At 38.6% G+C, this 21,845-nt stretch overlaps 1 protein-coding gene across 1 annotated transcript in view; it reads right to left on the bottom strand.

Annotated features, from left to right (window-relative positions):
* BRWD3 (bromodomain and WD repeat domain containing 3) overlaps positions 1–21,845 on the bottom strand; it is a 235,604-nt gene that overhangs the window by 13,409 nt on the left and 200,350 nt on the right. Inside the window, exons 31-38 of the mRNA XM_056124125.1 lie at positions 21,612–21,732; positions 19,904–20,029; positions 19,729–19,807; positions 8,433–8,489; positions 5,941–6,081; positions 4,987–5,061; positions 2,074–2,226; positions 639–802 (exon numbers count right to left, since the gene is read on the bottom strand). Of these exons, the coding sequence (XP_055980100.1) occupies positions 639–802; positions 2,074–2,226; positions 4,987–5,061; positions 5,941–6,081; positions 8,433–8,489; positions 19,729–19,807; positions 19,904–20,029; positions 21,612–21,732 (916 nt within the window). The remainder of the gene's footprint in view (positions 1–638; positions 803–2,073; positions 2,227–4,986; positions 5,062–5,940; positions 6,082–8,432; positions 8,490–19,728; positions 19,808–19,903; positions 20,030–21,611; positions 21,733–21,845) is intronic.

The raw sequence follows: 21,845 nt of genomic DNA, 5'->3' as shown, positions 1-21,845 counted from the left end.
AAAATCAGTATTTTTTTGTATTAGCAACATATTATGACAGATAGTAAGATACAAATTGCTTATGCTCACTACAGAAGAACTGGCCTTTTACTTTTAGTAAAATAATTCAAATTGGTAATATGTTGAAATTCAACCATTATAAAATTGTTTTTTTTGTTGTTGTTGTTTTGTTTTGTTTTCTGTGCTACACCTAGAAGTGCTCAGAAATCATGCCTGTCGGGGCCTGGGGACCATCTGTGGTGCTGGGGACTGAATGCAGGTAGTCTGTGTACATGGAAAGCACTCTATCCACTGGACTGTTGTTCCAAACCCACCATAATTAGAATTAAAATGGTTTTGGTAAAATAAAATGCACATAAAGTTCTGAGCTGCCAATTCCAATTTTAAAGAGATGAAATAATTCTGAGAAAACAAATTGGGGAGTCTTGGGATTTTCACAAAATATTGATTAACTTAAAAGATGAAGTAACGCACTCTTGGTGGTGGTGGGGATAACTTTCTACATTAGCACCACAGATATTAACATTTATTGTAACCATGTTATCAAAAAAACAATAAAACTTATATTTATTAAGAAAGATAGGGTAATACATACAAAATGCTTTGAAAACATGAAATGCTGCATCAATATAGTATACCTAGGAGCTCGGCTACTAGATGGAGAACTGCTACTGCTTCTTAGTCGTTTTCTATATCGTGGTTTTCTCCTCTTCTGACTCTGGAATGCTGACTTATATTCAGAGATGATATTTTTAATATGACTTTCAAATAAGGCAGACAATCGCAGTGTCATACTATAGATCTGAATAGGAAAAATTATAGTCTTAATAAGAATTATATAAAAAATAAAAACTAGAAACATGTCTGGATTGATACCAGTATAATCATTTCAGATAAAATATATGAGTTACACCATATACTTAAAGTATTATTACTGAAGAATTTATACAAGAAACCATTTTTCACCTAAAAGTTAATACTTCTAAAGGCAATGTTCAATGTTTGGATGTATAGGAATAAAACCCTGTACATTTCCAGTGGATATTTTGAAAAATATTTAACATATGTATATATACCCCTAAAAATTATTTCCAAACAGCGATGATGTAGGACAATACTTATGTTTTTAAAAGATTTCAAAATGTAATGTCTTAATGTTAAACAAAGATATATTTAAAGACAATGAATAAATAATAAATATGCTACAGTGCTTACATAAATTAATAAAAATAATTCAGTAGCATTGTCCTCCTGTTGTTCACTGATTTTGCTTGAGTGGGCACCAGTAACATCTCCATTGTGAGACATGTTACTGTTTCTGGCATACTGAATATGCCATGGGGGGTTTGCCAGGCTCTGCCATGCGGGCAGGATACTCTCGGTAGCTTGCCGGGTTCTCCGAGAAGGACAGAGGAGTCGAACCTGGGTTAGCCACGTGCAAGGCAAACACTCTACATGCTGTGCTATCACTCCAGCCCCAAAATAATTTAGTATGAGGTAGAAACAGGCAAATAAGTACCTATTATGTAATGGGCTTAAAAGTCAATCAGATATTAGTGATTAAAAAACTCAAAAATGATTACTATTTTTACTTAATATATTTAAAAGCTCTGACAAAATAGGAAAAGTTATCAAAAGTGTGTACAAATGAACAGTACATGGTTCACCATCTGTTACAGTAAAGAGCATAAATATTCAGAGCTAATCTAAGTATTTCATATAAATTAATGCTTCCAATCATTTATCAGATTATTTATTGGACATATGAGAATGTATTTTAATTATTACCTCTCCTTTCTTGAGCTGAATCTCTGACAAAAGTATTATGAGAGAGGAAAGAAGAAGCATGAGAAAGAAAGAGGTGTTTAACTTCAGAATAGCCAAGGCTAAGCATATTTATGCATGGCTAGTAAAATGTTTCAGAGGACAGAGTGACAATCAAATTTTAGTAACCGAAATAGAATTATAACATATTTAACAATTTTAAAACTGATGAAAGAAAAAACCTAAGATATATCATATACAGATATAACAAAATGCTTAGATAATTAGTCCACCTAATTTTTTTCATACCCTTGACTTTTTATTAGAGGTATAAGCTTTGGAGTTGCTGAATATTTGGCGAACATCCTTATAAAATTCCAGAGGACTACTGTAGTTTCCTGCTTCCAAAATTTCTTTCACAGTGCTGAAGTCCATAGGAGTGTCTATAGCATCTTGATAATCCTTTAAAGAAGAATGTGTTATTCAAAGTACACACTCAAGTTGGGTAACAATACATAACGCAATGGGACTGAGTTTTATCTCTATGTGAAAGAAACAGACTGATTTACAGCCTCCCAACTATCTCCTCCAACCAACCATTTACTGATAGGTGCATTCCTACTGGTGCTCTGGGCTGGTGTTGCAGGTCTGAAGATTTGGTGCTGTACAGCTGCTCAGATTGGTGTTCAGGGGTTCATGCGGTGCCAGGCATTGTGGTGACAGGCATGAGACTTGTGAACTTGAGCACACAAAGCATGTGTTCTACATCTTTTTTTTCTTAATTTTATTGAGTCACGTGAGACAGAGTTACAAAGCTGATTATGGTCAAGTTTCAGTCATACAGTTTTTCAACACCCATCCTTCCACATATGTACACTTCCCATCATCAATGTCCCCAGTTTCCCTCCCATCAACCTTCCCCCAGCCTGTCTCTATGGCAGGCACTTTCCTTATTTCTCTCTGTCTGGGTGTCTCTCTACCTCTTTGAACTATTTTCCCAGTCCTTGCAAATCATCCATTTACCAGAGCTTTTGGGGTGGATAAGGAAAAAAGCAGAGGGTGTTTTAGCTCTTACAATGCAACTGATAAAAAAATCTTTTCTTTCTGACTGCACTCATTTGTGGAGTATTACTGTCACTGTCACTGCCTCCCGTTGTTCATCGATTTGCTCAAGCAGGCCCAGTAACGTCTCCATTGGAGACTTTGTTGTTACTGTGTTTGGCATATCGAATACATCACAGGTAGCTTGCCAGGCTCTGCCGTGCAGGCGAGATACTCTCAGTAGCTTGCCAGGCTCTCTGAGAGGGGCCAAGGAATCAAACTTGGGTCGGCCATGTTGGCTGCATGCAAGGCAAACGCCCTACTGCTGTGCTATCGCTCCAGCCCTTGTGGAGTATAGAACAACATAACATGAGGCTGACAACCAAGGACAGTAGATATAAGGGCTAGGAGGATTGCCCCAGAGCTGGAAGCCTGCCTCATGAGCAGAGGGGAGAAGGCAGATGGAATAGAGAAGAGATCACTAAGAAAATGATGGCTGGAGAAATCAGTCGGGATGGGAGATGTGTGCCAAAAGTAGATAATGGACCAAATTTGATAACCTCTCAGTGTATGTATTGCAAACCATAATGCCCAAAAGTAGAGAGAGAGTATGGGGAATATTGTCTGCCATGGAGGCAGAGGGAGGGTGGGGAAGGGGGGGTATACTGGGGAGATTGGTGGTGGGGAATGTGCACTGGTAGAGGGATGGGTATTTGATCATTGTGTGATTGTAATCCAAAATGAAAGCTCGTAACTTTCTTACAGTGATTCAATAAAACTAAAAAAAAAAAACCTTTTCTTCCTGTTGTGCTTTTCGCTACACATGGCAGTGCTCAGGCCTTACACCTGGATAACTCCTAGCAGAACCCAAAATATCGCGTACTGTGCTGAGGATAATAACTGGGTTGTCCATTTGTAAGGAAAGACCTAATTCATTGTACTATATCCAGTCAAATAAATATAATCTTAAAGGGCAGAATAGAAAGTGCACAATCACTGGCTTCATCATTATAGATTTCATAATGTGGAATTGCACTTCTTGCTTAATCATTCAAATATACTTTTAATAGTTCCATGTAACAATTTAGCTATATTTTCCCAAGAAATTCTCAGCTAGGAAGACATTCTACTTAAGACGTTGGTAGCCAGAGACCAAAGTCAAATCTGTTATATCTGATCCTCTTGGAACTTTTTTCAGCAGGAACATTTTGCTTCAAAGAATTCTGTCCCATATTTCAGAATTAGTTTGATTTTGATGAAAGGAGAGAGATGATTTTATTTCAATATAAATCTTTCAAGCATAAGTAAAAGATTTTAAGTGCTATCATATGGAACTACATTTGCATTTATACCCATATACATCACAACTCCCAATAAACACAGTTAAAAACATTGCCAATATTATATACTTCATCATATCCTTAAGAATCATTAAGAAGTAAAATCTCCCATTTCTCTCAAAGGACATGCCATAAGAACAGAGGAAATATACTTTAAAAGAGAAAAAGCATATTATTCAAAGTAACTATCATCATTGGAATGGATACACACAGATATATATTTGCCTAAATAATAATAATCAAAAGTACGTTCCATATAGCATGGCTTACGAACACACACACACACACACACACAGTTTTTTGGGTCACACACGGTGATGTACAGGGGTTACTCCTGGCTCATGCACTCAGAAATTACTGCTGGCGGTGCTCAGGGGACCATGTGGGATGCTGGGAATCGGCCACGTGCAAGGTAAACACCCTACCCACTGTGCTATCGCTCCAGCCACAGAAACATATTTTTATAAAGGTAAATAATATTATATCTATGTGTAATGTAATGACCAAAACTCAAAAGGACCAGGTAACCTGTTGCATAAAGTTTACAATAAAAATAATCAGCAACAATACAGATATAATATATTGTATACTGAATCTTTTCTACTTGCTATAGTCTCCTTAAAATGTATAATTAAACAACTATACAGATGCTTAGAGAATCTTGAGATTCCAGAGAATGCACAAACAAAATATCAAATAAACAAAAAAAATCAAGAAGGAAAGTGAACAGAGTTGAAAAATAGATTTATGAACAAAATATTCACTTAAATATGGAAGTTTTAATAAGTAACACAATACATAAGATACCAGTATGTCATTTAAAAAGGACTGTTAGATCTACCTCAGAGAGAGATGAATTTTGCTGTCTTTCTGCAATAAGTGACTCTGAGGTTTCTCCATCTTGCCCTTGATGACCCTATTAGGGTAAGAAGATATATATGTTTATAGTCCACCACAGCAAAATATCAAGAATGAAATCAGGATTTCAGGCTCAAATATGCCTCAATATGTAGGATGTCTTAGTTGGCTGTTTATAACCGAAAGGATTCTTTTATATTCATTATTCACCTCTTCATGAAAATTAGGATACTTATTTTACTCAAGCTCTCTATAACCAAACAAAACAAGTTTTATTGACATAATTCAATGATAAAATAGGGATTTTTATAACTCCTTTTCAACTTAAACCTGTGTATGTTAAGAATATCGATATTCACTAATTTCAGAGTATAGTCTAATATATTTCTGATATTAAGCTGTATCTTTTCTTAGAAAAAGATAAATGTTTGCTACCTATACTAGAATATCACTCAACATATAAAGAGATAATTCCTAGAAAGGAATACTGTAAATTTTCAAGATTTCATCTTTTATAAAAATATTATATTGGTATATTAATTAGGTGAAGTACTCAGACTTAATGACATCTAAAAATATTAATAGCATATCTTATTATGGGTCTATAGTATCTTACATGTATTAGAGGTTAGTAAAATATATTGAATAATCCATAATGAAAACAGGAAGCAATCACAAAAAGTACATTCAAATTTGGTTTCTAAAGTATAAATTGCATATGAATCTATTGACAAATATTTTTAAGTGTCCTGTTTAACATACTACCCACTTTCAAAATTCAAAGATATACAAATAGGAAACAAAGAGGAAAGAAATAAGGTAGAGGCAAGGAAGCAGGTAGAAAGGAAAAAAAGGAAAAGTGGCTTGCACTAAGTTTCAGCATGGAACTTTATGAGGAATTAAACTTTCATAGTTATTTAAATAACTGGATGCTTACTAGAAGAGAAAGAGGATCAACTGGCTGTCGAAATGGCTCTGAGTCTTCACGTTCATATATGAGGCTTAATAGCTCTTTGCACTGTTTTCTCCAAGTATCGGGATTACACTTCAAAGTCTGTTTTCCGCCTCGGCATTTTGCCTGTTGATTTTAACAGAATAAAATCTAAAATCCCTTTAACTTTTCATTCATTTTCTCTTGTTAGACTGATCTTAATGTATGTATATAAGACATAGTAACTGATACTTAAACTGCTTAGCTTAGCTGTGAAATCATCCTCCCTGGGAAAAATAAATCAGTAAATACAAACTAGATATATTCATGGATATAGCAAGAATAAATTTTCACTTTAAGAAAATGGTCATCTCCATAAAGTAACAAAATAGGAAACTAACACCCAAGAATGGCCGAGATTAGTACCAGGAATTCTACTCCATGACTTGGAGGCCAACCACATATACTAGGGAAAAGGGAGCTCAGATAAAGAGGGGAACACCAAATAAAGGTGTTGGGAGGACCCTCCCAGGACGGGAGAAGCATGCTGAAAGTAGACTATAGACCAAACATGATTGCCACTCAATGTTTCTTTTGCAAACCACAACACCCAAAAGGAGAGAGAGAACAGAGGGGAATGCCCTGCCACAGAGCCAGGGTGGGATGGGGGGGATGGGGGGTGGGAGGGATACTGGGATGCATGGTGGTGGGAAGTGGGCACTGGTGGAGGGATGGTATTTGATCATTATATAATTGAAACCCAAGCACAAAAATGTGTAAGTCTGCAACTGTACCTCATGATGTCTCACTATTAAAAAATTTTTTTAATAAAAAAAAGAAAATGTTCATCTCAATTAGGGTACAAGGGAATGTTTTTCTAACATAAGGTTAATGATAAAAATATTGTTATATTTGCTGATGAGTAAGTTTGATGGCACCATAATTTTTCAAAACAATACTTGAATAATAAACTGTAGCACTGTAGCTCTGTAGCACTGTCCTAGCATTGTTCATCAATTTGCTCGAGTGGGCCCAGTAACGTCTCCTTTGTGAGACTTGTTGTTATTGTGTTTGGCATATCGAAAACGTCACAGGTAGCTTGCCAGGCTTTGCCATGCAGGGGAGATACTCTTGGTGGCTTGCCCGGCTCTCTGGAGGGGCGGAAGAATCTAACCCGGCTCGGCCAGACCGGCCACGTTCAAGGCAAATTCCCTACCTCTGTGCTATCACTCCAGCCCTTGAATAATAAACACATATATAGATATATCTACCTCTAAATCTGTATCAATACTTTTTTAACTAAAGTCTGTTGTCATGATAATGTCTAACCTTCAACATTTGATTGTTTTTAATGATCTCTTTCAGTATTTCAAAGGAAATGTTTTCCTCATAGAAAAATATATGGTTAATCATCATAGAGGTAGGTGAATTGTGCATAACAGAATTAACATAATGGACCTGTGGCAATCTTTAGGACGAATTATTTTCAAGCTTAGCCTTTGAGCTTATGTCTGGAAAATTGGCATTTAAACTGTTTCCCGAATAATACAGATGGTTCACTGTGAACTCACTGTGTACAAACAATGTGATTTCTGTTGAACATTTATTTTCCTATGCTTTCCAGCCTTATGGGAGTCTGGACACTAGGTATATGTTAGTTATGTTACCTACATAACCAACTGCCAATAAAATACTTGGAAACTAAGTCTCAAATGAAACACATATTAATATATTTTTATTGCTTGGTTAAGAGCATGTTCTGTGCATAGAAAGATTGCATTCATCTGGGGAACATAAAGTAACAAAATAGGAGACTAACACTCAAGAATGGCCGAGATTAATACCAGGAATTTTATTTACTCCATGGCTTGGAGGCCAGCCACACATGCTAGGGGAAAAGGGAGCTCAGGGAGAGAAGGGAGCACCAAATAAAGGGTGTTGGGAGGATCCTCCTAGGATGGGAGAAGCATGCTGAAAGTAGACTATAGACCAAACATGATTGCCACCCATTGCCTCTTTTGCAAACCACAACATCCACTAGGAGAGAGAGAACAAAAGGGAATGCCCTGCCACAGAGGCTGGTGTGATGGGGGAGATGGGGGGTGGGAGGGATACTAGGATCCGTGGTGGTGGGAAATGGGCACTGATGGAGGGGGGGATCATTGTATAATTGAAACCCAAGCACAAAAATCTGTAAGTCTACAACTGTACCTCATGGTGTCTCACTAATAAAGATTTTTTTTAAAAAAGAGCATGTTCTGTGTGGGGCTCCTCAGAGGATAGAAAGAGATAAGACTACATTTGGAGTTTTCAGACTCTGCCTGTGACTCTTCCCTGTGACCCAGTGTGTATCTTTACTATGTCATTGTAATAACCTTAGCAATGAAAATACTGGGCACTGTGTGTCATTTTAGTAACTTCAAATAGAGAGTGGGTATTAGGAACCCCAACACAGAAAGCCTGAATATTTTCTTTGCAGAATTTCATTATTCACTCACTCTTCTTCCAGATGAAGTACCCGGGCCATCTGAATCTAAATCAAGTATTTCTGCATCCTAAAATTAAAATAGGAATATGAGAAATGTTAAGCTATATTCAAAGTCTTATAAATTATAAAGTCTTATAAATTTTATTCATAATTTATAAAGAAATGGTAAATGCAATAACAATTAACTCCTTCATTGGAGAACGCATCAGAAAAAAGATCTGAGGGAGATTTATTTTACCCATATGCTGTGTTTGAGATAAAAATATATATGACTGGGATATGTCATAGCCATGTCTCCAGACTCCACGTAAGGCTTTCATTCAGGGCACTCTGGAAGGGGACAGGTGAGTCCCCTCCCTGCCCCAAGGAAGTCAGCCCCTGCAGCCAAAACTGTCGCAAACTCAACAGCTGCAATGCTCACTGCCACTCTCCACATGCTCAGACGAGCCTCAGCCAATGAGCGGATGTATTCCTGGATCTTGCGACATCTCCTACTTTACACCACTGATATTCCAAGAGTAGCACAATACATTTGATGGGATTTAAAGTAGAAGGCAACCAATCTTAGGGGGAAATGTGTATATCTATATATATATAGATAGATAGATATCTACACACACACACACACACACACACACACACACACACAAAGGCTCAACCTTTAACAAATGTTAGTAATCTCTTATAGAAAGGCTTAATGGCTCCTGAGTGAAATACAGCAATCTTCACACACTTTCCTCTAAGAAATTTTGGTATCATTTTTAGCAGATTATTCATAACTGTCAAACAAAATTGTCCTCCCACACTGTTCATCAATTTGCTTGAGCGGGCCCAGTAACGTCTCCATTTTGAGACTTGTTGTTACTGTGTTTGGCATATTTGTTGTTACTGTGTTTGGCATATTGAACACGTCACAGGTAGCTTGCCAGGCTCTGCCGTGTGGACGAGATACTCTCAGTAGCTTGCCGGTCTCTCCGAGAGGGGCGGAGGAATTGAACCCGGCTCGGCAGGGCTGGCTGTGCTCAAGAAAAACGCCCTACCACTGTGCTCTCGCTCCAGCAAATAATACAAAAGATTTTTTTGGTTCTGCTTTGGGGACACGGGTTGGGGTTCAGGATGGAAACATCCAAAATATGGTAGTGGGAAGGTATGGTGATATGGTGATGGGATTGGTGTTCAAATATTAACTGTAATCAAATATTGTGAACTACTTTATAAAAATAAAATAATAAAAACTACATTACACCGGCCAGAGAAATAGTCCAGGAGGTAAGACACTTTCCTTGCATATATTCACTTCAACCCAACCCAAGTTTAATCTCCAGCACCACATACGGTTCCCTGGGGACTACCAGGGATCACTCCTAAGCACAGATCCAAGAACAGCTTCTGAGCACCACTAGGTGTGGTACAAAACCCTACCTCCAAATAAAAATATTCTTTTGGTTAAAAACAATTTATATATATAAACACACACACATGAATGATGTATATTGTGCATACTGAGTCGCATCTATAACTATAGGTATTTTTAAAGATTTTAAAAACTATTAGATATGATAAGACATCTTAATGTACTGTAATAATTATCTGTTCTGACTCCTTTGCTATTTTATGAAATGAGCCCTTTTAAATAGGGGAAAAGCATGCATTAAAATGGTATTTAGAGTTAAGTATCCCCCTGTGCGACAGCTTTCTAATATATAAAGAAAAAACCTAAGCAACACTACTTACATAATGATTAAGAATTACCTTTTAGTTTCTTTTTCTAGCCTGTCCTGTTATACTATCTATCAAACTCAATTCTATCAATTCTATTCCACTCTGAGGAGAGCAATTTCCACTGAAAACTAAAAAAAGACACTCTGAACAAACTGTGTATAGAGGGAATGTACCTCTACATAATGAACGCCTTATATAACAAATCAACTGCTCAACAGCAAAAGGCTGAAAGCTTTTCCTGCATTGTAGGAACAAGAATGCCCATGCCCACCTATTTTATTTAACAAGGAAAAAAATAAAACGAAGCAATTCCATTTGCAAGTGCATCAAAAAGAATTAAATATACAGGGATGAATTTACAAGATTAGGTCCAAGATCTGTACATTGAAAACTACACTGATGGAAGAAATTAAAGTCACAAATATGTAGAAATATATTACAGGCCACAAATTGGAAAAATATCATAATATTCCAAATTACTCAACACAGTCAACAGATTCAATATAGACCCTATAAAATCTCAATGGTATTTTTTTGACAGAAATAGAGAAACAATCCTAAAAGTTGCATTGAACCACAAACACTCTTAACAGCCAAAAAATCTAGAGAACAAGGCTGGATGAAGCAGTCAATTACTTCAAACTATATTATAAAAATCGAAACAGTAGTAATTACCAAGATATGGACACATATCAAACAAACACACATCTGGAGTGATAGCATAGCGGTAGGGCATTTGCCTTGCGCACAGCCAGCCTGGCCGAGCCAGGTTCGATTCCTCCACCCCTCTTGGAGAGCCTGGCAAGCTACCGAGAGTATTCAATATGCCAAACACAGTAAAAAGAAGTCTCACAATGGAGACGTTACTGGGCCCGCTCGAGCAAATCGATGAACAACGGGAGGACAGGACAGGACAGGACAGGATGGCCAATTAACTGAAGACCAAAAGTGCCAAAAATGTACAATGAAGTAAAGGAAGTTTCATTAAAACTCAACTCAATATGTATTAAAGACCTAGACAAAATATCTGAAATCTAAAACCTCCTAGGAAAAAAAAACAGGCAAAGGTTTCTTGACATTTGACTCTTGGCAGTGACTTTTTAAAATTTTACACAGTTCAAAGTATCAGAGACAAAATAAGCATCCAAAGCAAAAATATAGATGGGCGAGAGAGATTGCAGAGCAAGCAGGGATTTTTCTTGTATGTTGCATAATCCAGGGTTCAATCCCCAGCACCACAAATGGCATCCAATGCAATGTCAGGAGTGATTCATGAAAATATAGCAGTAATAAGCCCTGAGCACTCAGGTGTGGCCTCACTTGATTACTTGACATCCCTTTACTCATCGATTTGCTTGAGCGGGTGCCAGTAACATCTTCAGTCATCCCCGTCGCATGCTAGTGTAGCCCACTGGTGTTTGCTAGTTCTAGGAACATGAAGAGCCTCAAACCAATCGCTCAGGGTCTTGACGAAGAAGTCTGACCATCTCGCAGGTGGACTGCAAACTGTTCTTTTTTTTTTAATTAATTAATTTATTTTTTTACAGTTGTAGATTTTTTTTCCCTTTATTTTATTTTATTTTTTTAAAGTTGTAGATTTACAATTTTTTGTGCTTTGGTTTCAATTGTACAATGATCAGATACCCATCCCTCCACCAGTGCCCATTTTCCACCACCATGGATAATATCCCTCCCACCCCCATCCCCCCATCCCCCCTGCCTCTGTGGCAGGGCAATCCCCTGTGTTCTCTCTCTCCGTTTGGGTGTTGTGGTCTGCAAAAGAGGCATTGAGTGGCAAACATGTTCAGTCCATAGTCTACTTTCGACATGCATCTCCCCTCCTGGGAGGATCCTCCAAACATCCTTTATTTGGTGCTCCTTTCTCTATCTGAACTGCCCTTTCCTCTAGGATACCCGGCTGGCCTCTAAGTTATGGAGTAGTCCTCCTGGTGCTGATCTCAGCTATTCTTGGGTATTAATCTCATACTTTGTTACTTTATATCCCCCAGATGAATGCAATCTTTCTATGTCTATCCCTCTCTTTCTGACTCATTTCGCTTAGCATGATACTTTCCATATTGTACCACTTGTATGTAAATTTCATGACTTCATCTTTTCTAACAGCTACATAGTACTCCATTGTGTAGATGTACCAAAGTTTCTTTAACCAGTCATCTGTTCTTGGGCATTCAGGTTTCTTCCAGTTTCTGGCTATTGTAAAGAGTGCTGCAATGAACAAACAAGTGCAGATGTCACTTCGACTATACATTTTTGCCTCTCTGGGATATATTCCCAGGAGTGGTATTGCTGGGTCAAACGGGAGCTCAATTTCTAATTTTTTGAGAATCGTCCATACTGTTGTCCAGAAGGGCTGAACCAGTGGACATTCCCACCAACAGTGAAGGAGTGTCCCTTTCTCGCCACATCCACGCCAGCATTGGTTGCTTTTGTTCTTTTGAATGTGGGCCAGTCTCTGAGGTGTGAGATGGTATCTCATTGTGGTTTTGATCTGCATCTCTCTGATGATTAATGATGTAGAGCATTTTCTCATGTGCTTTTTTGCCATTCGGATTTCTTCTTTGAGAAAGTTTCTGTTCATTTCATTGCCCCATTTTTTGGATGGGGTTGGATGTTTTCTTCTTGTGGAGTTTAACCAGTATTTTGTATATCCTGGATATCAACCCCTTGTCAGATGTGTATTCGGCGAATATCCTTTCCCATTCTGTAGACTGTCTTTGTATTTTGGTCACTGTTTCTTTGGAGGTGCAGAAGCTTCTTAGTTTAAGATAGTCCCATTTATCTATCTCTGTTTTCACTTGCTTGGCCAGTGGCGTGGCATCTTTGAAGATACCATTAGCTTCAATATCATGGAGGGTTTTGCCAACTTTATCTTCAATGTACCTTATGGTTTCTGGTCTGATGTTGAGGTCTTTAATCCATTTTGATCTTACTTTTGTACATGGTGTTAGGCAGAGTTCTGAGCCTATTTTTTTGCATGTAGCCGTCCAATGATGCCAACATAATTTATTAAAGAGGCTTTCCTTACTCCACTTCACATTACTTGCACCTTTATCAAAGATTAGATGATCATATGATTGAGGGGAGATGTCAGTGTATTCAACCCTGTTTCATTGGTCTGCAGTTCTGCCTTTGTTCCAGTACCATGCTGTTTTAATTATTACTGCTTTGTAGTACAGTTTGAAGTTAGTGAGGTTGATTCCTCCCATTTTCTTTTTCCCAAGAATTGCTTTAGCTATTCGTGGGGGCTTATTGTTCCATATAAATTTCAGGAGTGTTTGCTCCATTTCTTTGAAGAATGTCATGGGTATCCTTATAGGGATTGCATTGAATTTATACAATGCTTTCGGTAGTATTGCCATTTTGACAATGTTAAGTCTCCCGACCCATGAGCAGGGGATATCTTTCCATTTCCTCATATCCTCTTTTATTTCCGCAAACTGTTCTTTTGATGTCCCATGGGATCCAGTTGGTAATGGCTCTAGTCCAGCAGTGCTCTCCAAATCTCTTTACTTGTCCAGCCCATCTGATTTTTGATACCTTGGCAAACGAGTCAGCGTCTCTGATTCTTGACTGTCAACTGAGGTCGGAACTCTGGATTCTTTCTCTCATTTGAGTGAAGTGTTATACTCCAATCATAGCTCTTTCAATTCCTCTTTGGGAGTCCCGAATAGCATTCTAATCCTGTTTTCATAGGGCCCAGTCTCTGATGCATATGTTAATGCAGGAAGAATAGTGGAAACGAAGAGCTGTGCCAGGAGTTGGAACTTCTTTGTCCTGTTAGCTAGTTCTTCGATGCTCCTGAAGGCATTCCAAGCTGGTTCTCTTCCTCCTGCGCAACAAAGGTGCCAGGTCATTTGTCATGTTGATTTCTCGACCTTGGTACACATAACTGTTGCATTTGGAGATGTTCATTCCGTTGAGAACGAATGGAACGTCAGGAACGAGACCGTTTCTCATAAACATTGTCTTCATGATTCAGCTGTAGTCTGACCTTTCCAGACTCATGGTCGAAGTTGGTCAGCATTTGTGCTGGCTTGGCTAATATTTGGTATTATTAGAACAATGTCATCAGTGAAGCGGAGGTGATGTAGTTGCCGACCGTCTATCTTCACTTCAATTCCTTCCCATTCCAGTTGTTGCATGGCATTCTCGAGGGTGGCAATGATGAGTTTCTGTGAAATGGTATCCCCCTGCCAAACCCCTCTCTTGACATGGATGATCACTTCCTTGTAGAATGGTGAGATCCTGGTGGTGAATCCCTAATATAGCTCACGGAAGATCCTGATGTACTGAGTTTGAATTCCCTGTTTGGCTGGGGCTTCAATGCTGTTCACTTCTTTACCGATAAAATGGCTTCAGATTTTGGAAGGGAGAACGTAGGGATCAACATGTCCATCCTGTGAATTTGGTATGTGGGCAGGTGGACGTGGCTATCAAATAGATCCAAGTAGAAATCATATATAATCTTCTCCATTATCCTCCTGGAAGATGTGATAGATCCATCAGGACATCGGAGGGCAGTCATCTTGGTCTTGTACTTGGCAAAGGAAAGGTGGGCGTTGCGAATGTTTTTCCCAGCTTCTGCTGCATCTGCCAGCACTGCTGCTCTTCTCTCTTTGAGGTCTTCCTTTTTCGCTTCAATCACTGCTTTGCAAGCTCAGACATTCACTTTTGGTTGCCTGAGGCTTGCACCAAGACACATTGACAAATAAGCTGAAGTTTTAAAAACAGACTTTTTTTGCTATCTTTCTCTTGGTGTTCCTCGCACAAACATGGAGGTGCTGCACCAGTCCATCATATTCTTCGTCAATTTTGTCAACAACAGCATCTTCACATGTTGCAGTGATAGTGCCAAAGAGATCCCAGTTGGTGGTCATTCTGGGAGTTCTCTTCTTAAACTTGGCAGCCCTTTCTCCCCGCTCCATGAAGTAGAATTTTGCATGAAGGAGACAGTGGTCCGATCCCATTTGGAATTTTGGGACAACAGTGACATTGGTCAGGCAAAACCGTCGATTGAATATGATATAGTCAATTTCATTGTGGTACCGTTCACCAGGAGACTCCCATGTCCAACGTTTAGATTCGGCCATCTGGAACTGTGAGTTACCAGGGATGGTCTTGGTCGACATGGTAAACTCAGTCTCTCACCCTGTGCGTTTCATCCTAGGCCATGGGTCCCGGCGTGGAGTTCTTCGGCTGATCTCCTTGGCCCTATCCTGGTATTAAAATAACTGACAATGATCTTGTAGAAGGTGTGGTTTTCTTTATAGAACTTCTCCAGCTCCATGTGGAACTTCTCAATTTCTTCTTCATCATAACTGGATGTTGGTGCGTAGACAACGAAGACAGAAACTGCTGGCAGTGAGCCACATCTATTTAAGTGTAATCATCCAGTTCGAGTTGTTAGGCATTCAAATGAATCAATGTTCATGGCCAAGTTCGCGTTGACAAGGACACCATCACCACCAACATCTCTTTTATTGTATGTTCCGAGGAACAGTTCTCCAGTGTGAAAATGGCGTGATGTGATTGATGCCTTCTTGTCTCGGTCAGACCAATGATGACACACTTGATCTTTTGCGCTTGTACCATTAGGTACTGATGGATGTATCCAATGCTAGTGTACGTGCACTGAAAGTACAGACAGTCATTTTTGTCTTTCTTCGTTCAGAAGCCTAGTTTGGCCTTGAGATTTTATCAGCTTTTCCTTCCTCATCCTTCTTAATGCTGCCGTATTGGTGGCTCTTTGAGGGTCAGGGGAATGAGACCCATTGTAGTTACTAGTTTTGGCATATAGAATACACAAAGGATAGCTTGCCAGGCTCTGCCGTGCGGGCGGGATATTCTTGATTGCTTTCCAGGCTCTCCGAGAGGGATTGAGGCTTTTAGGGCAGCCTCTAATCACTCTTGCCAGGTGTTGCCTCAAAATCCAAAAATAAAAAGGAATATGTAGGGATATATAAAACTAAAAAGCTATGAGAAACATCAGCAAAAATGAAAAGTCACCTACAGAAGAGGAGAAAATAGTTTCAAATAACATACCTGATAAGATTTTGATATCCAGAAATATCTGAAAAACTCATACAACTCAATAGCAAAACAATCACACAATTTGATTTTAAAAAGCACATGAAACAATCATCAGTGTTATAAACCACAGTACCTCAATCAATAAAAAAAAAACAAGAAGCCTCTTAATATGGAAAATCACAAAAGTGAAAAATAGATATGGGTAAAAAGAAATTAAGCTGATCATTCCTAAATAAGACATACAAAGGGCGTACAGGTGCATGAAAATGTGCTCAATGTCACTAATTGACAGGGAATTAGAATAAAAACGAGTAATTATTACCACACACCCGGTAGAAGTATTAGCAAAGACAAGAGTTAAGTGTTAGTAAATATGTGGGGAAAAAGTCACCTTTACATACTTTTAGTGGGGACGTAAACTGGTATAACATGTCATGGAAAAATTAAAGATATTCCTCAAAACCCTGAAAGAACCACATTTTCTGAAAGCCCCACTTTCAAAGAAGATGGTGACAGAATATAAGAGAAAGCTGCACTTACATATTCACTGTAACACTATTCACAATAGTCAAGTTATAGAGAAAACCTAAGTCTAGTCAAGGAATGAATGCATAACACTATGTAATATTTACCTATACAATGGAACATTATTAAAACTTGAGAATAGAAGTAATCTCCTTTTCACATTATGGATAGACTTCTAGAGCACTATTTAGATATCACTGTCACTGTTCTCCCGTTGTTCATCGATTTTCTCGAGCGGGCCCAGTAACATCTCCACCGTGAGACTTTGCTGTTACTGTGTTTGGCATATCGAATACGTCAATTTAGATATATTAAATATGTTTGGTATCACTTTTACGTGGAATCTTTTTATAAAAATACTGAACGTGCAGAAGCAGAAGCAGTGCAAAAGTAAGTGCCAGAGTCCGGTTGATGGAGAAAAAGGTAGAGGTTGGTAAAATAGACAAACTTTGTTATGAGATGAATAAGGACTCAGAATCTATGGATCAAACATACAACACATTAACTATAATTGATAGTATTGTATCATACAACTGAAATTAGATGAGAGTACAACATAAATATTCTCATCCCCCCAAAACAGAGAAAATAAAATTTACAATAGTCACAGCAGTAACTGTCACTGTCCTCCCATTGTTCATCGATTTGCTCGAGTGGGCCCCGTAATGTCTCCATTGTGAGACTTTTTGTTACAGTGTTTGGCATATCGAATACGCTGCGGGTAGCTTGCCAGGCTTTGTCATGCAGGCAAGATACTCTCAGTAGCTTGCCTGGCTCTCTGAGAAGGGCGGAGGAATTGAACCTGGGTCGGTCAGGTAGGCTGTGTGCAAGGCAAACCCCTACCGCTGTGCTATCGCTCCAGCCCCCCAAATTGCATGACTTTATCCTTTTCTTAAGGCTGCAAAGTATTCCATTGAGTATGTACTATAGTTTGTTTATCTGGTTGTCTGTTCATGGGTGTTTGGGCTATTTCCATATTTTGGCTGGGCTGGAGCGATAGTACAGCAGAGAGGGCATTTGCCTTGCAAGTGGTCAACATGGCTGACCCCCGTTTGATTCCTCCACCCCTCTAGGAGAGCCTGGCAAGCTACCGGGAATATCTCACCCGCACAGCAAAGCCATGACGTACTCTATATGCCAAACACAGTAACAATTGTCACAATGGAGACGTTACTGGGCCCGCTCGAGCAAATCAATGAACAACAGGAGGACAGGGACAGTGAGCAGTAAAAACCAGCATGAGTCACTCATCCCTAAGATTAACTTTTTCTAATTAAAAATATCTGAATTATCACTTTCCACGTTCGTTTTAGTCTCCCTCTTTTCTTTCTCATGGTTGAATATCAAAGGCCACAGTCAAAAATAGCTTTATACAAATTAGGGAAAGAGGTATTTAAGCAAATCACATCAACCATAAAAAGTAAGCTCCAATTCATTAAGAACAAAATGTTTCTGTGGTATATGGAATACTGGATGAGGAAGTGTCTTGTAGGAATATGGAAAGTGCTAGGTCACCCTGACCCCAGTGTTTCGAGAGGACAGAGAAGGAAAGAAATCAAGGGGAAAAAGAAGAGAAGGAAAAGTAATGGGTGAACAGGAATCAGGGTTTCAATTATACCAGCAATATGGGTTAGTGCCATCCTCCAGAGGCCACTGGACAGTCAACTTTGAGCCCACAGTGACGAGACACGCAGGGCCTCACGGGATGGGGGTGGAGCCGACCCTTTCCTCCCCACCCCAATGAAACCCTGAGTCACAGAACACGAACGGCCTCTCTGGCTCCTGAACTAGCTGCTTAATGGCCATCATCCCAGAGATTCAGAAACAAATCTTGGAACCCAGAGGCTTTTGGCAGAAATGCGTCCAGACCCCGCAGTAGGTTACTGTTTCCGGGCCACCCCAGGGGGGAAAGGGTACTGTCCCTCCGCCTGCTCCCTCTAAACGGCTCAGTGGCCACCATTCTCCAGAGGCCACTAGAGAGTCAGGTTTGGGCCCTCAGTGACGAGACACGTGGGGCATCATAGGATAGGGGTGGAGCCGGCCCTTTCCTCCCTGTCCCAAAGAGATGCCAAGTTGCCGCCCATGAATGGCCTTTCTAGCTCCTGATCAAGCTGCTTAACGGCCATGATCCCAGAGATTCTAGAACAAATCTCGGAACCCAGCAGGTTTTGGCTTAAATGCCTCCAGATTAAAGTGTTAAAATTTCGGAATTTCAAAATCATGCAGCCACTACTGCAGTCACGCGACATCATATGTTATTTTTAACCAGCAATAGAAAACAAATTGTCTACTGTTGCCTCTTCAGCAGATCTGAGTGTTGGGGTAAAATCCCCAATAATAATGATGGGTCTGGTGTGAAAATATTGAATGTGATCAAAGTAGAGAGAAAGTAATGTGGAAATCATCTGCCCCACAGGTAGGTGGAGGGCGTTGGATGGGGTATACTGGGGTTTTTGGTGGTGCAGAATGGGCAATGGTGAAAGTATGGGCGTTTCATTGTATGGCTGAGACTTAAACCCGAAAGCTTTGTAACTGCGCTCACGGTGATTGAATAAATAAAATTATAAAAAATGAAAAAAAAAAGTAAGGTGGAGTTCAGGCCCAATTCAATCAGCTAATCAGTGGCTGAATAAATAGCAGTACTCCTACATTAAGAAAATATTTAGTACTTTGTCCTGTTTTTAAGGTCTGGAAATAGAAGTGAAGATTTCCCATCGCTAAACCCACTAATTAAAATATGGTAACTGGCTCTCTTTCTCTGACAAAATACTATGTATAGCACAAAATACTATATATGTCATTTTGGTATTTTCAATCAAAATGCAGTTTAAATAGTTTAACATAAAATAATGTTTTATGACAAATTTTAAAAATCAGCTTTATTACACACAGCCATTTGATGTTACTTACACCTAACATTCAAAAAATGTTAATGAAAATGTTACACCTAACATTTTTTCAGAAAACAAAAAAGAAATTCAGACATATAAATAATGTAATATTCTTACCTCTTCTGCATCAGTACTGTTTAGTTCTTCTACTTTAATTTTATTATAAGTATCCAATATATCAGTACAGCTCTGATCCCTAAGAAATACAATACGTTAAACACATTTCAATAATTAAAAGAAATCACTTTATTAATTTATTCTATAGAAGATGGAACTTCCCAAAACTTCTTACCCAATAAACCGAAGTAAGACATCAGTTACAATTTTGGCTGCTTTAACTATGGGACTATCTGGCTCATTGAAAGTCCTGGCATTATGCTCAATGTAGCGCACCTCCCACATTAATGCTGATATTCTCCTATCAAAAAAATTGTTAGTTTAGGTTAATACATTTGGATTTTATTATATAGGAATAAACAGCATAGAAAACAAGGCACCTAATCATATGTCAAAAGAATTCCTATATGTGTGTATACATACATACACATATACGACTCGGCTGTATGACTATATGTACTAATAAATGTGTATAGTTACAGCATTTGAAGCATATAATATTGAGAACCACTAGATTGCAGACTAGAACTGACTCAAAGCATAATATATAGGTAAATAGTGATCTGACCAAATACAGTATTTTTATAAAATCAAAAGAATATTTCAGTTTTTAGGGGAAGAGAGAAGAGCAAGAAAAAAAAAGAAACTGCACTATTGAAAAGAACAAATTCTTTTTCAAGTTATCTATACCTATCTAGACATATAATTTATACTATTGAGGTAGCATGGTTTATAATAGTGCTAACATTTATGCATTAACTGTACAAAGTTGCTATGTCATGCTTACAACCATGGTGCCTGTTCACTTTCCACACTGTCTCTAGGAAAGAGATTGATTTTTATCTAGTTACTTTTATGGTATATAAAATAAGTGAACTTATTGGTCCTATTTTTAAATATATCCAACTCGCTGTACTAATAACCAGTTCATGGATTATCTGTGATTATGATATAATAAACTCAAAGAGAGGTACCAAAAGGGGTCTAAGTACAGTAGGTAAGAGCTTGCCTTGTTAGTGCCTGACCAAATTCGATCTCAGGCACTCTATATGGTCTCCACCAGGAGTGATACTTGAGCGCAGAGAGCCAGGAGTGAGCCCTGAGCACCACTGCGTATGACTCCAAAAACAAAAACAAAACACCAACAACAAAAAAGGGCAACAAATACGGTCCTCCATATATCTATAATCAGTGTATTTCCAAACAAAACAGGAAAAAACTGACCTGTTTCATTGTCTACACATATTTAGGGAGTGGTAATTAAATCTGTCGCTGTCACTGTCTTCCCGTTGTTCATCGATTTGCTCGAGCGGGCCCAGTAACATTGTGAGACTTGTTACTGTGTTTAGCATATTGAATACGTCCCGGGTAGCTTGCCAGGCTTTGCCGTGCAGGTAAGATACTCTCATAGCTTGCTGGCCTCTCCGAGAGGGGCGGAGGAATCGAACTCAGGTCGGCCATGTTGGCTGCGTGTAAGTCAAACGCCCTACCTGCTGTGCTATTGCTCCAGCCCAATTAAATCCAATTGATTGCTACTTAATTCGCCAATAGTAAATTAAAACATGCTCCAATTCTCTATAGATCCTAATCAAGATAAGCCAATAAACAATTCACACTTAATAAATTAAAGGCTACTAGTTTCATTTTATATCTGATTTACCATGCTAATAATTTTCTTCCTTTCTTCTCCCTCACTACCCTGGAAGAATGAAAACCTAGTAAATAAAAGAAAAGTAGAATTCCAATCTCTTAAAGAAATCTTGGATTAGTAGTTTGAAAGATTATTTACACTAGGAAATCAGAGATCTCAGTGTATCATTATGCAAAAAAAGAAAAGTAAAAGATCTAAAGCTACAAACTTTATAATAATGATAAACTCAAACCTGTAGAAGCGATTTTCAAGTCTGCGCCTGATGGTGTTGAGGTCAGTTGGATAAGCAACTACAGTGCAATATAAGGGATAGGCACTAAGATCCACTGGAACAGCAAATGGGCTGGCAAAATCTACAATATTACCAAGATCAAGAGGAAATTATAAAGATTAACATTTAATGCTTGCTAACAAATAAAAACTCATAATAATATGAAGTGAGGGCAATATTTCCCATTTCTAAAAT

Source organism: Sorex fumeus, unplaced genomic scaffold, assembly GCF_029834395.1.
Source record: "Sorex fumeus unplaced genomic scaffold, SorFum_2.1 ptg000050l, whole genome shotgun sequence".
Taxonomy (NCBI): Eukaryota; Metazoa; Chordata; class Mammalia; order Eulipotyphla; family Soricidae; genus Sorex; species Sorex fumeus.
Note: the sequence above shows the minus strand (reverse complement) of the source record. Positions and strands in the feature narration are given on the sequence as shown.